Raw genomic sequence first — 16,267 nt, forward strand, 5'->3', positions numbered from 1 at the left:
GACTAGAGATTGGAGTACATATTTATTTTGTAGCAGGACAACATACACAGCATACAGCCATCTAACTCTGTAGCTGAAATCTGAAAAAGTTCACGGTGTAGTTGGCAAAACAGAGGATTGTAAATATTTAAATGAGTGACAAAACATTCATGATAGCATCCAAAGTTATTTTTTTTCGTCATATAAGGCTGTTGGTTCTTTGAAAATATGCTTTTGAATAATATCTATCTACCGGTACCTGTAATTAAGCGTTGTTTCATTTGATTTCTTGGGAGTTGATCATGAAGTGTACATATATGGACATTTTCAGCTATTGGACTTTCATTATAGCTTTTGAGAGTCTAGAAAAATATTCACAAAATATTCCAGGATGTGGCTTTACTGACTCAAACACAAGCATGTATTGAATCTGTGGCTGTGCTGTAAATCAGAGTTTTGATTGGCATTTGTCATATTTCAAGATGTACAATTTTCTTTTTTTTTATTGTCTTGTATCAAGGAAATAATCCAGTACTTTATTATAAGCCACCAAAAGCAGAAGCAAATCTTAAATAAAAATCAAGCTACCAATTTTTTAATATTTTGCTAGCATAAGGGAAATGCCACTGATACTGAATCATATGAACTACCTCTAACTGGTGATAGAATTGAAGTGACTCTGTTTATATATAAATATGTGATTCTTGGCAGGTTTTTTTGTAATCTTTGCAGTCATATTTATGGGCTTTGCCAATGACTACTTACTAAAATGAAGCAAATATGATTAGTCTGGGAGTTAATCTAGGTCCAACAACTCTGTCATCCAAAAATATAATCAGCAGAAAATTATTAATGCTGCATTTATTCATAAGAAGAATATAATAAGATTTAAGCTAAATAAAAAACTTTTAGATTAATTATTTTTGTCAGGAAAAGGAAACATACCAACATGGATTGAAATTAGATTTTGATATTAATGTCAGACCCACATATGTATGCTGGTATTTTAAGTGCAAGTCCATGGTACATTTATGTTTTAGACTCAAAGTAGCAAAGGAATTAGTTCTTAATTGTCCTGTTAATAAGTCACCAAAGTCAACAAAAACGATTATGGCAAACTCACCAGCTTAAATTTGAGTGTATGATGTAACAACTTGTATCAGAGTTGAGCCACCAAAGCAAAGAAGCTAAGAAAGATGATCTTTCACTGCACCAGCTTGGAGACTTAACAAACAGGCAAACTTCAGTATGGATAAGGAATATGAATAAAAATGTTCTAACAATTAAAGTGAGATAAAAACAAATTCATAAAAAAAAGCCATGAAGGCATTTACATCGAGAAGAGCAATACCTGCAACTAACTATTCCAATTATACTGTTATTTTCTGGCACTTAGAAGCATCATCAGGTGCATCATCATGATAAAACTAAATTTTTATAATTCCCAAAACAATAATACAGAGGAGCTTCTCTTATTCAATTAATCTTCCTGTAATTCACCACAGTGATTTCCAGTACTTGAACATTTTTCTCTACATAATTGTTTCTCTTGTGATGGATCAATTGCAATATCGGTATGTAGCTTTTAAAACAAAATTCTGAAGACAGCATTTGTCACAACACTCAAATTAAAAGTGATTGTTCTGTTTCATTTTTCACAAGATGATCCCATTTTTCTACTAAAACAATTACTTCTATCTAATGCTACATGACGTGGAAGGGAGAGGAGTTATACTAGTCAGATTGCAAATTGGGTTGAATGTCCTTCATCTTCATTTAGCTTAAATAAAGAAGAGAAAAAATAATAATGCTGCTACAGCCAGTTGTAAGTCAGAAAAAGTAGTTAACTGAGAGAAGTTATGCTCATTACAAACACCTGCAGTCATCTTAAGGTTTTGCTCGCTGCTGATGCTATCTTTAGCATCAGCTATTACTATGAAAGCTTTAGTGTGTCTCCAAAAAGCAGCCAAATAACCATTTTCCATGGCTAAGCACTTCAAAATGGTGCCATCATGGAAATGAAATTATGTACCTGCAGTTGTATTTTCCTGTTCTAGTGGATGTGACTCAGAAGACTTTTTGTTTCCCAATTGTGTGTTTTGAAATTACATTTCTGTTTTAAAACTGATTGAAAGGCTGAATGTGATTTGTTTATTTTGCATATTTGAAAGATTTTCAGGCCTTATATCTCTAAAATATGATGATTGATTCCTAAAGGTATGAGAACATAAAATATTGATGTCATGAGCAGTTTTCAGTGATACACCTTAGGAAACTGTGAAATAATTTTTTATTAGTTTAGTAATTCATGAACCTGCTTGTGCTACTGGGAAGACGGCAAAGACCTTAAAAGAAATAGCCATTTTTGTCACCATCCAATTTAATTGCAATCTCATTGCAATACCAAATCTCTGTCTTAGAGGGAGGAGAGCTAATTAGACGTGTCATAACACTTTAGTGTCAGTCACAGAAGGTGAAGTAAAATAAGCCTTTCTTCAGCTTCCCGAGAACCGTTGACTAGCTATGAGGGGCAAAAATATGTGCCACTCTTTCTATTGCGGGATTTTGCTATATTCTGTGCAGATTTATTGTTCTTAATAGAGATCAGGCTTGAAAGATTAAATAAAACTGACAAACTTTGAGGGGTAAGATTTCCCTTGTTTTTCACAACATTGCATTATCTAATAAGTTTAAACTTGCAGATTGTATATTAAATAATAGTGAACTGAAGACAAATCTGGCTTCAATCATCTCTGTATGTCTGACATGCTGCAAGACGACAGTGTCTGTGCCGGATTAAAGGATAATAAAAGCAAGATGATAATCACGTTGGATTGCAAAGCACAGCCTTGGCAGGATGAGAACATGTCGATGTTCAGGTAGGAGACAAAAGCCGAAACAGTGTGGGAGGTAGGGAGGCAATCAAAGAGTGGAACAGTAAATGGTTGAAGGATTTATGTGGGTCTTATGCTGTGAGAGATTAGACGCACCTTAAATTAGCTTTGCAAAGCAACAGGAAGTTTAAATGCAGAAAAAGATGCACCCGGTAGAGCTTACACAGTCCTCAGGGTTGTCATCTGCTATTATTTAACCAGCCTTACTCTATTTGCACATCATCACCATCATTTGCATAAACTCACCACGTTGTTTGTTTTAACCTCTTTCAAGCAACAATATACATTTACTTTACAGTAAGAGAAGAAAGGAGGTATAGCAATTGTATGTTCTTACAGTGAATGAGATCTTGCAAAAACAACATCAAATCTACAATTCTTTATATGGTTTGCTGTGTGTTAGAGAAATCACCTCTCTTACCATGGCAGGACCTGATGTGATTTAAAATGTTTTCATAACTACAAACAAAACATTTGTGTTTTAAACAAATAACTCAGAATTAATGGTTTGACTGAATATGTAGACCTTCTAATATTAGCATTCATATTTATGTGAAAGTCTATCTTAATTAACTCTAATCATGTACTGATTTCACTAAGATAAATCTCTAGTGAAATTCACTCACCAGCCATTTTGCTATTCACATATGTTAGCAAGGTGCATGTAGAAGTTGTTTGACATATCTTTGCCCTCAAAAATGCTTAATTCTTTCTGGCTTAGAGAGACCAGAAAGAATATTGATGTCATGAGCAGTTTTTAGTGATACACCTTGGGAAATGTTAAAATAATTTTGTATTAGTTTAGTAATTTATGAACATGCTTGCGCTACTTGGAAAATGGCAAAGACCTTAAAAGACATAACCATTTTTGTCTCTGAAGTGGTTCAGAGATTTTCGTCAGTAATTAGGTAGAGGCATCATAGAGGATGATTACAGTGTAGTGATAAAGGGATGGGCTAAGGTTGTACTGTGGAACGTTGGGATTTTTAAAAAAAGTCCCAGCACCAAATGCGCTATGATAATCCACATGCGTCAAACGCTACTTGAGCCAGCATCCTGCAATTTTTAAATGTTGAGAAAGTAATTCATCCAATTGATTTAGGTTTTCTTTGAAAAACCTGAATCATCCTTTCAAAGTGGTGACCTGCCTTTGAAAGGATGCAGGTCACCAGCTGTCAAAAACTAGAGTTTGGCATCTGTTCACCAATACACCATGACCAACAGCCTAACCAATGACAGAACATGTACATGACATTACCCAGCCTGTTTGTCTCCAACACTGTGACACATTAAATGCCACTCTAATCCCCATTCTCTCATATTCTAATGTTGTGCTTGATCAACAAGTTGTCCTTACCCTGTCTAGACTTCTAAGTGCAATAAACAGCTGCAATGTGATTAGCTGATTTTCTGGATGAGTTAACAAGCAACTGAACAGATGTACAAAATAAAGTTGCCTGTAAATGTATTTCAAGCATTTACGTCTGCTAGTTTTGTTGATTATAGTCTAAAGTTGAGAAAAACCAAATGTTCAGTTTTTCTGAAAATGCTATTATTGTGGTAGTCCTCTTCAAAAAAAAAATCTAATAGAGATGTTGACCTACTGAAATGTATGCAATTCTGCAGTATGGCAGAGGTGATCAAAACTAGATCCTCAATTTAGTTAGTCCAGTTTGCTGTCCAGTCAAGCACAGTCAACCTGTGGGCCTTAAAAATGTTTTGAATCCTTTTCTAGTGTGGGAAAATGCCAAGTCTTGCAGAAAAAATTAAATCGGCATGAAACTTAGCAGATGAAAGCATAAAGTGCTTTGTTTCAGGAGTGGTTTAACATTAACAATGTTACTCTTATAGCCCAGGTCTTGTAAATGTCTGTGTGTGGTGGCCACAGTCCATGCTTTGGGAACCCACAGCAAACTCTTTAATGGTTTAATGTTTTGTACCTGTGGCACATCTAAAAACTACAGGACAGTGACCCTTGAGGACTGGAGTTTGACACCCCTGACATAAAGGATTAAATTACTTACAACAAAATGTTACATTGATAATTTAGGTATGTGGACTCAATACGGACATGTGTATTGATATGTACATTCATGAGCTTCTTTTTTTATTATTTTGTGGACAGTTTTCTTTCTGCCTCTTTTTTTGTGAGCATTTTTACTGCAGATAGTTGCTGTGCTATACTTGCTTCACAGTATAGATGATTAACCTAAATTTCCATTATATTCACCCCTTTCTTTTCCCCTTTTCTTGAAAATAAAGGAAGGGATTGTAATGTGTGAACTATCTGTCTTGTGTAATTGAATGTCTCAGAGTTATTTTTATTTTTTTATTTTTTTTACCTTTAGACCCCAAGGCAACCTCCCTGCATTTAGAAGCTAGCATCCTGTTTTGGGTGGGCTTGAATCTATTTGCATAATGCCTTTAGCTTTATTTTTGTAGCCACAGATGTTTCATGATGATGTAGCCACAGGGTTTCTATGTGTGTCACATCTACTACTTCAAATGATGTGTCTGGTTCTGTGTGCTTGTGAGCAATTTCTACCACTTATTTGCTGCCCTTATGCCACAGATGTTCCATGAAGACGCTGCCGGAGGATGGCAGCTTGTTGCTGTGGATGTCAACAAACCACATGGTAGAGCGCCTGCTTGCCTTCAGGTAAGCACACCACATCATAAATATGCTGCTGGTGGAAGAACTGCTCTCAGTGTCCCATAGGCAATTGCATAATTCTACTTGTGTGGCCAAAGAAACACTCAGCGAGCATCATCATCCATTTGAAACTTGCGGCAGAATCATCCGCACCTTATTGTTTTCACATGCGTCACTGGATTCAGCTGTTGCATCCGAGACTCTGACTCGATGACGAATGAGGAGAAGTTAATATTTGATGTGCAGAGCTGCGCTAATGACTTATTTGATGGACGCCGGTGTTGCCTGGGTTGTGCGAGCCGAACGGTTGAGCTATAAAGATAAGCTGAAAGCAGCGGGTGTTGTTTAAAGCTGGATGCTGTTGACAGGGGTTTGGTTGGGAGTAAAAGGCATGGCCTTTGCTGTGAGAGACTGCCAATAGAGTCTACTGATACAGGAGGGAAGACAGCTGTCAACACGCCTTCCTGGAGTAAATACTTCTCCAGAGCTTTTAGACACACACAGGAAGAAAAGCAACAAATAAGTAAAGAGAAATCGGATAGAGAATGAGAGAGAAAATAGTAGTAGGGAAAAATGGAGCTTCTCTATTAAAGGAGTATTCTCCTCAGAGCCCTATCTTCAGTAGGAGGGAACATTTAGATGGAGGGATAACCAGAGGGGTAAACATAACTGACTTCCCTTTGAGCCATGTGCAACATAACATGCAGCACTCAACAACTTCTTTGTTTCTCTCTTGCAATCATACTAATTAGCTCTTATTGTTACTTTGTTCCAAAAAGACCTTTTGCCAGAAGAAACGTCACAAATCCGGCAACGACTAGAATTGGATCAAGTTAAGAGTCAGACAGTTATTGGCACAGTGTTATTTATACACAGTGCATTTGTAAGAAATTATTTATACCTACTGTATCTAGAATCCCTCTGATTAGTATCGAAAAAGAAGGGATGTGTCACTTTTTTTCAAATAGCTTTTCAGAGAATGTCAGTCAGATTTTATAGTCTGGTTTAGAACAAAGCAAATTCATGTGTTAGAATGGCTCAGCTCAGACCTGAATCCAATTGAGAATCTGTTGCAAGACCTGAGAATTGATATTCTCTTTCTTGTAAATGAAAGTTTCTTCAATAAAAAAGTGCTCTTATTCCAGTCTGACTGAAATTGACTTACATGGCAGATCCTAAAACATTCAAGTAAATTCAGAACATTTCAAAATAATACAGAAAGACAGAATGGGAAAATTGCTCAATGGCAAATGAATGCTTTTTCAAGTCACTGCATGTGGTAATACTGAATTGTTTATGCAATCATATTTTCATGACTAAACTAGAGAGATATTAGAAACTGTTTGTTCAGGAGAAAAATAAATAAACTACATTTCACTGTCAGGATGAGCTAAAGATCTGGGTAACAACACCTTTCAAGCCAGGTAAAAATGGGGATTTATCTTCATTTTTTATGATACTAACACATTTTTAAGGCCATAATAATAGACTACATATGGGAGGTTACAGTCTTTGTCAGAATTGTTCTTTATGCATTTTGTGACATTCTTCAACTTTATTTGTTTATTTCTGCTTTCTTTAACATGTCAAGTGTCAGGCATAAGACTGATAGTCAACAATAGCTTTAGTGTTTGAATAGTGCTGACAATGACATGAATCACACGGTGCTTGAATTCAAAAGCCATCAATTGTTTTGGTTGTCACAAAGTGACAGTGTTTTGTGGCTTGCAGAGCTCAAAAACTTCTTACATTTTCTTCATGCTTTCCAGAAGTTGCAATGTGTGAGACAAATTTTTAAAGCCAACTTTTTTTCTGTCTCAAATAAAACTTGTATATGTTGCAAATTAGAACTTAAAAGGATATATCTATAATATATTTTGAACACAATCTTAAACGGCTGGAGTGCTTCACAATATGAAGCCCTCTTGATCGTGCATGGACAATATTTCTCCTATTTTGAAGATCTACTCATGTCTTTTAATGTAAATGTCAAATATATTGCATTTACTTTTATTTATTTATTAATCTTAACTGCTAAAGATAAAAATGAGAATGTGAAAACAGCAACAAAGAGGTAGACTTTTAGAAATTTGAGGGATGGATTCTTACTGTGAACAGCACCACTGTTTACAGTAGTAGACATGTGTGATTGCAGTTTTCTTAGTCAAAATTTAAAAGTACAATTCACAATAATAATAGCCTTCTGTAATAAAGCTTTGAAGTGGCACCTCACTCTTGATGTCTTTAAGGCTTTTTTATATGGAGTGTAACATGAAGAATTACTCGTTCTGACTTTTTGAAGAAACTTTCAATTACAAGAAATGGCTACCTTTTATTCTACCTCATGTAGCGAAAAACAGAGAGAGAAATTACGTACTACAGCACCTGACCAAAGAAATATTAGAATTCTGCCACAGATTGCTTCAAGTGAAACCATTTCATTGTAGCCCTGCTTTATGCACATGGTCTTTGTCCTGCTTCAATGTGAAACATCACTGTAGTCTTCAGATGTTTGTAACCTCATGCAGAGTTGGCTTGTAGTTAGCGCCATCCATTTTCCCTGCATCTCTGACCAGCTTCTCTGGATCTCTGGCATGATGCTACCATCATCATATATCACAGCAAGGATAGTTAGTTCAAGATAACGTACAATGTCAGCTTTCTGCCCAGACATGCCATTTTGCATGTTGGACAAAAACATCTCTTATATGGCCTGAGGAAAATTGCAAACAGGACTTCATATGACTTTTCTTTAACGATGGTTTTCTTCTTCCGAGTCTTTTACAATGGCCAGATTTGTAACTAATTGACTACATAACTAATTGGCCAATCAATAGATGATTCCAGGTCAGCTGTGGATCTCTGTAGCTCCCTCAGAGTTACTATGAGTCCCTGGGTTGCTTCTTAGATAAATGCTAGGGATGATATTTTAGCACTTAATTCAACTTTAAACTTCTCCACAGCTTTGTCCCTGACCTAGCTAATGGTCTTCATTATGGTGTTTGTTCATTTATATAATCTCTTAACAATATTAACAATATTCTGAGAAATCTGCTAAAGTCAGGTGTATCTGCAAGATTTATTGAATTGGAGTCATCATTGCAATGACAGTGTCTGCAATAAATGAATCATGAAGGAATGTCTGATTGCAATATTTGGCAGGCTAAGTATTTCAGATACATTGTATCACAAATTGGCTTTCAATTATATGTGTGGTTTGTCTGTGAAATATTACAGACAGAACAGTTCTTTATACTTTAAACAATCCGATTCCAATATTACATTGTGAACATATCATGTTGTAGCATGTTATGATATTATAGGTTGCAGTTCTTCCTGCTCACTCTTTATAGTCGTGGTGAAAACTTCAAAAAAGTCTCTTGTTCCATTATGTCAGAGGGGAGTTGTGCTTTTGATTGGACAGGTAGAACAAAGAAAAGCGGTGGACACCCAGCCTGTCTGGCCATCTGTGAGTGCTGGGGAAGTGAAGTGTGAGTTTCTGTTCTGCTCTGCCTGGCTCGAGAGTAATTGGCCATCAAATGATTAAAATGTTTCAGAGCTGGTAGGTGGGTGCTTTTCGGAAAGAGGTCGCCAGCGTGTATCCTTTATATAATCCCTCTATACCTGTTAGAGTCTTTTGAACCACCTTTGTATTTCTGGTCTGGTCTGTGTTTCTCTGACTGTCAGAGCCTGTAGAGCCTGTTGATGCCTGCCTGTTGGTGTAAGAACCTGTGTTCCTGGTCTGGGTACTTCTGAATCCAACTTGCTTCATCGTTGGAGATGGCACTTAATTGATTAAACACCTGCATACTTTAGAGACTGAGAGGGGATAGCAGTGCCCTCTTAGGACCTATGGAGAATGCCTCTTAACTTTCTGGCATTTGTTGTTATAGAGCCATAACTATTTTAAATTTTTTTAATTGTTTCATTGAATTATGTAAAAAGAGGCTAATAATATTGACCAGTACTTGAGACGCTTATTTTGTGTTAATGTATATTGTAAAAAGTTTTAATGTATGCTTCTGTTTGTCTCCTTTGAAATTAGAAGGTCCGTTTCAGATTTATTTAGCATTAAACATAATTTCTGCTACTGGCAGTACTTTACAAAGGCTGTAATATAATATGTATAATATAATATGTTCTACCCAATTTTTTTTCTTCCACTTTGGCTGGTTCATTATTGCCTGCATATTAAATCAAACTTATTGTAACTTCAAACAAAACTCAAGAAACAATGAAATATCAGCCTGTGAATAATTAAAACTGCTTCTGATTAATTTACCATTCTTGCCCTGTCAATGAGCAGCAGATCTCTCTTAATTTTTCCTTTGTCTGCAGAGCTACAGTAAATGCAGAGTGATCAATAACTAGTAACTCACTGAGGGGCCCAGAGGTCCAATGAATTGAACAACTTTTTATTTTTTTTTACTCCTTCCTCTTAAGCCTGAGGTTATTGATTCTCTTGAACTTTCCCTTTCCATTTAACTCTGATCTTCACCCCCTGGATTGCTATCATTTAAAACTCACACACATTCACAGAACCTGTCAAGGTTATGGTCAGTGTCTCTTGTGTGGAAGGAGAAGGCGGCTCCTGAAATGGGTAAGTCAACTGAGGGGGAAAAAAAAGAATCACTGGCAAGCTATCATTTAAGATGGTTAAAAGGGGCAGCAAAAAGGTATGGAGAGGTACCTTAATGCCCTAAATGTGAAATTAAATTGTCAGCGGGGAGAACGCTCATATAGCTATGAAATAAATGATCCTAGACTGATTAGTGGCAAGTTTCTATATCCAATAAATGGCTCACCACCCAGGGGGCCATTCTGTCAAGGAGCATCATGAGCATTGTTAGAACCCTCTCTACTCCAAAAAAGAGACCATGTTCCTTGTTACACTCACAATGCATTTTCTGTCGCTTGCATGTCTGTTTGACACAGAATTCCCCAAGGAATTGCACTCAGTGCAGGAATATATGGCTTTCCTCTGTAGCCTGCTAATATAGTAGGCATTAGTCTTGAGACTCATAATCTGAGACTCTTTTACAGTGTTAATGTGATCCTCTGTCGCTTAAAACTGGAAGTCTTCTGGCTGATTAATAATCTGATTCGCATCTGATTAAATGTGAATCACATTATTCTAATCTGAAAAGATTAAATTATAAAATGTTTATTTTGTTAAAGAAACCCAAATTGGGACAATAAAAACAAAAATGCCCTTGTTCACAGTTGTAGAAATGTATCAGTTTGACCCAACAAAATTACATAAAAAACATGCAAGATGTATGGTCATCATCCTTTCTTTCAGTAAGAAAAAAATATATATTTAAAGATATTTTAGGTTTACTCAACCAACATTTGGATTCAAAAATATAAACAAAATTGCTAAGATCTGGACTGAACAATTCTACTTTGATTAGAGATATTTTGAAACAGATTTTTGATGTTCGAAACTTGTTTGTGAGAACAAATGTCTGTCAAAAACCAGCAGTCTATGAATCAATCGGTGTGTTATGTCCCAATTAATGTGGAAAGCAACAAACTATATATATGAGAATATAGATAATTCAAATGTTTATACTGCAACAAGAACTAGGTACAGACAGATAAGTTAAAAAGTAGAGAAGATACTAAGAGTAAAAAGGAGCTGACAGATGGATAATCATGGTTTATTAAGGTCTGAATTCCAGCCAGAGACATGAGTCAGCCTCTTCTTGTTAAGCCCATAATAATTCAAGGAGATTCTATTTTACTTGAAGTTGTTAAAGAAATTACACCTGCATTTCCTCAGCCAAAACTGCTTTGGAGTCACAACACACAATGATGTCAAAAAAATGTCTAAAATAAGATAAAGAGTTGCCCTTCCACATAAATTCAGTCAGGATTGTAGAACTAGAAAAGAAGAAGAAATAAGGGGCTGGAGGAAGAGCTCTTTTTGTTTATTTGCTTTAGAAGAATTTTATTGCAGAGACTGAAGAGATAGCTCAAGTGAAACAGTTTGTAATCCCAATCAGTTTCTTCCTAATCTCGGTAAACAGGAGAGCGAAAACTGTCACAGGAGTTTGTGCCAGAACATGACCGAGTCTGCTGGTGACAGTTCCTGTGTGAGTACTGCTATATTGTGCCAGCAATGAGCACATGTGCTATACTCATCTTGTGTACCAGCAGAAAGAGCATTTGTGCGCTTTGGCAGCCAAAGCAGGGAGACAGAACATGAGGAAACAGTCAATCTGCCTCTGTGCTTTTCAACTCTTCCAGCCAATGGAAATGTCCCAGGTGTCATACTCACATTCCCAGCCATCTTGTGGACATCCTCTATATGTTAGTGAATAATTTAGTGAAACTAAGTGAAAAAAGAATAGTGGCTTAATTCTGAAGGGTATTTTACACATAGTGTGCAATGTCACCTAAGAAAGTTGTGACTTGAAATAATCTTGATGGTAATTGTACTTAACATTTTGCTTCCATCACAGGCTGTGTCTCAACAGCATGATTCGTCTTAAACCAGAGCTGTATAGATAGGATTTTTGCTGAAAAACCAAATTGATCATTTGCACATTTTATTGTTGCAAATGTATTGGCGACAGGTTTCGCAAACTGTTAAATTATCCTTAATCAGTGTAGAAACATCCACATATTGCATGCTCATTGTTTCTCTAGTTATAATTAGGGCCAAATGCCAAAATGAGATTTTTTGTTTTGTTTATCTGAGCGTTGAATGAATGTTGGATGGATGCTAACTTTCTATCAGCTAACAGTTAGCAAGATTCTCACTATAATTACAAGTCTCTGTAAATGCTGTCGCACAAAGACTTTAAAGTAGTGAGAGCTTTTTCAGTGCTTTACCAACTCTGAGTTGTTGGCTAACCCTCCAAGAGTCTGTAGTAGTTGAATCTATCAATATAACACGGTATCTCAACAGCCACCAATTTTCTTGACAAATTTCTCGCCATAAACATAATACAGAGATAATTTAAGTACCATAGGGTGTCAAGTTTAAAGAAATCAACTTCATATCTTGGGCACATAAAAGATATTGATGCCATTTCCAATACTCTGATCAAGAACGGAGTCATTGCACAGTGCGCTCTTCACTCTATCTTGGTACTTGATTTTTAACTTGGGTAAATTAGACTGATTTAAGATGTAATGTGGCTAGCAAAAGGTTGCTAATATATAAATAGGTTATCTTATTACACTCTTTCATGTACAGGAGCTTTACCGACTTTTTTAGATTGCTCTCAAACATCAGTGTCACTTCTTTTGTAGTGCGAGCACAGATGGCAACCTGGCTCATAACGATCCTTCAGCTTTTCCTGTTTGTCAAAATGCTTTTGCCTTTGCCATGTTTCTCTATCTACTTGTCACGTTACCAGCTTCATACTTCCATCAGCAGCTCATTGTTGATTCTCAGCCATTAGTGATGAGATGAACCTCTGCAAGGAGAGATGGAGTAGATATCTTTAGCTCTGAGGTGCAAGGTTGTGTACCAGCTTGGGAAGATCAAAATTGTAAAGTTCTTGTCAATTATAATGCAAATATTTAAAAACACATTTCTAACATTATTCTATCTGAATATTGATCATTTTGACATTGATAATTAACCCACGTCTCAATCACAGTGTGTATTTCAACTGCAATGCTTTAACATAGTGGTGTGATTGTGCATATTGGACATCTAATGTTTCAAAAATACAGCAAGACACAAGGTATGTGAAGCATCCAAAGAGTGTATCAATCATACAGTAAAGAATCAAGTAGTCCTGATTCTTGTTGACCAGTTATTTGTTGGCATTTTGGCCATATAAAGGATCAGAATTGTCTTTAATTCAATGGTGACCTACGGCGCTATAGTATTGGAACGATGTGGAAAGTGTTATCTAGTGAAGTGCACACCATATTTAGCTTTGGTGGGAGAGAAAAAGAAAAATAAAACTGCAGAAAATGTTAAAAGGTTATTCTCAACAGATCTTGAAAGGAAGACTCTACATAAAAGATGTGATAAATGCTCATTGCTTTCCAATGAGCTCAACAGCTTGTCTTTGCAGTGTGATTCCCTAAACTTTACAGAGCATGCAGACAAAGTCACAATCTTGTGAAAACCAAGCGTTTCATACAGAGAGGCACAGACATTTTGTTTTCTGTCAGCTCCTGTCTCATGATCATTCTCTTTACTCTTTCTTTCGCTATCTCTATCCCACATGCACATCTCCATTGAGGTAAAATACCCATGGGGTTGAGCTTCTGATTAGTGGAAATGTCAAAAGGCTTTGTCGTGTCCAATATTGACCAGGAAACCCGACCTCTGTGTTGAGAGTGAGCTTGTGCGTATATTTAGGAAGAAAAGAGAAAAAAAAAAATCCTCCATCTGCACAACTTGTGTCAACACAGTAATTCAATTCAATTAAAAAAGAACTATAATGATAACTAATAAAAGCAATACATGTTTTAATATATATTTTGACTATTGTCATGGTGCATTCAGGGACAGAAAAGGCAAATGTTTCTTCAGAGTTTGAAAAGGGCAAACCAACATGTATAATAGATCCATGTTACAAAATCTTTCCAAGAAGTAAATTTAGTCACTTTATTTACCACCAATTGTTTTCTCCCAGATTTAAGTTAGTACTTAAATCATCATTGATGATTTATTCAATTTATTGAATTGAATGTAATTCAATAAATTCAATTTTTATTGAAATGTATATTTATTTCAGTACATAGCTGAAATAAATTATAAAGATTAATTACACACAAACTGATTTTTCAAAGCCTTTATTTCTGTTAATTATGGTGATTTTCTGCTTTCCTCTAATGAAAATAATGCAATGTTACATCAAAACATTTTAATTTAGAAATTTGGCTTCATGAGAGATCTGTTTAATGTCTGCTTAAAAGAGTTTATTTTCAAAAGGTAATTTCATTTTACAAATCAGTCTCATCTGAATGCCTATTCTTGTTTATTGAATACAAATGTAAGTGTATTTGTGTGTAGGAGTAAAAATGGCTGTGATTCCGCCTTCCTGGGGAGAATTTGATCTCTCTGCTGTGAACACTCTTCAACTGCACTGAAGTTTTCCTCTTGCCTTCTTCACTTTTTTCCATCTAACATGGACGTCTTATTTTAGAATGAGTGATTCTACCCACTCACAAGCTGTTCATCTCGCCCTACATGCATAAATTTGAAGGTTCTGATCACATCTGTCACTTTCCTACTTGAAAAGCACTATTTGTCCATCAGAGATTACAATATGTTTTTAATGTTTAATGCCATTTGATGGTATCAAGAGTGTTGAGGTCCACTGGCATTCAAAAATGAAAGGAAAATATTCTTTGCCTCCTTCCTTTTTTTCCTCTTGCGCTGTCTGAATATGAACTGATTCTGCTGATTTCGCTTTTGAGATTCGTAATTCTTAATATAAATATAGCCCTGTTTGCTTTGAAATTGGTGTAGTTTAGCTGCTTGACTCTTTACATGTTTTCAGATAGCTTAAGTCATTGGATGACACATCCAGTAAAGCTCCCCTTCACCTGCTACCACTTTTTCCTCGTTGTTCCATCATATGTACTCCAAGGCATGTTGTTTTAAAAATTCATATTGTTTTCTACATTGCCTTACAAAAGTACTTATACCATTATCAGCACATATTAGTAAATATTTGGAAAGAGAAAGTGGAAAAGGACACAGCATATTTCTGATGATATTGATTTTCAAGTTTTGGGTGATTTATTTATTTAGTTTGTAGAGATACAAACACAGTCTCATAAAGAAAAGGTAATGAACTGAACTTAAATTAAGGAAAAACACAAGCTTGATTTGAACAAATATTTCAGATACTGCTCAACACAATTTAGGTAATTGTTTTACTGATAGTTGTCATATATCAGTACAGCTTTGCGTCATCTGCATCCGAAATCTGTTGATTATGTTTGGGAAACAAATAAACAAAGCACTTTCACACATTGTTAGAGTCCTGAGTACTGCTTTGTTTCCACAGCAAATGATGAGGTCCTCTGTCTTCCATATGTTCATCCTCACTATGGTCGCTGTTGATGTCATTGTGGCCGCCAGCAACTATTACAAAGGCGAGAATTACCAAAGGCACTATGACGAGTTCTACCTGGCAGAGGTAAGATCTTAGTTTTTCAATAATATTATTTATTTATTTACTATGAACAAGCAATGCATTTTGTTTTGAATTGTATTCTATGTCAACACATTACCTTTAAACACCATGGCCACATTTTTGTAATTTCTGATAAAATAATTCCATTAGCTATACATAAAAGGGTTAAAAGCAAATGATTTTAGGTGAAAGAACAGAACTCCTCCAGAAATATAATTAAGACTCAAATGTGGGTCAAGCTCTATGCTGAACATCAAGTTTTCTTTAAAGCATTTTCAAAAACATTCATTAAAATATGCAGTGCAATGTAATAATCCTCCATTTATTTAGGTTAGACCTTCAAGTATCAGACTTGTTTTGAGTTTTTGAAGTCTTGCCTTCTTGGGACTTCAACAGCAATTAACTTATGTGTTATCCAATACAAACATATTTTCAGAGAGGTTTTTGTTTGTATGTCTAGCCATTTTACCCTAAGCTGTGAATTACCTTGTCAGGAAATAGGTTCCTAAACTAAGAGCTCAGGATCTTAGGACAGCTTATAATTCAGATCATTAGAGGCTTTTTCAACAGTTCGAAAGTTTATCACAAGGCTTCATATTTTATTTTCTGGATCATTCATT

General features: G+C 35.7%; 1 protein-coding gene across 4 annotated transcripts in view; it reads left to right on the plus strand.

Moving 5' to 3' along the window:
• Nucleotides 1-16,267, plus strand: part of nalcn (sodium leak channel, non-selective) — a 72,212-nt gene that overhangs the window by 12,256 nt on the left and 43,689 nt on the right. For 3 of the 4 annotated variants that reach the window (XM_055031780.1, XM_055031781.1, XM_055031782.1), the window contains 2 exons: nucleotides 5,446-5,532; nucleotides 15,519-15,650. In XM_055031780.1, the coding sequence (XP_054887755.1) occupies nucleotides 5,446-5,532; nucleotides 15,519-15,650 (219 nt within the window). Of the gene's footprint in view, nucleotides 1-2,765; nucleotides 2,859-5,445; nucleotides 5,533-15,518; nucleotides 15,651-16,267 lie in introns of those variants that run through there. The other variant, XM_055031783.1, reaches the window with a different exon arrangement.

The sequence above is a fragment of the Poeciliopsis prolifica genome, unplaced genomic scaffold, assembly GCF_027474105.1.
Source record: "Poeciliopsis prolifica strain line A6 unplaced genomic scaffold, Auburn_PproV2 SCAFFOLD007, whole genome shotgun sequence".
NCBI classification, from domain to species: domain Eukaryota; kingdom Metazoa; phylum Chordata; class Actinopteri; order Cyprinodontiformes; family Poeciliidae; genus Poeciliopsis; species Poeciliopsis prolifica.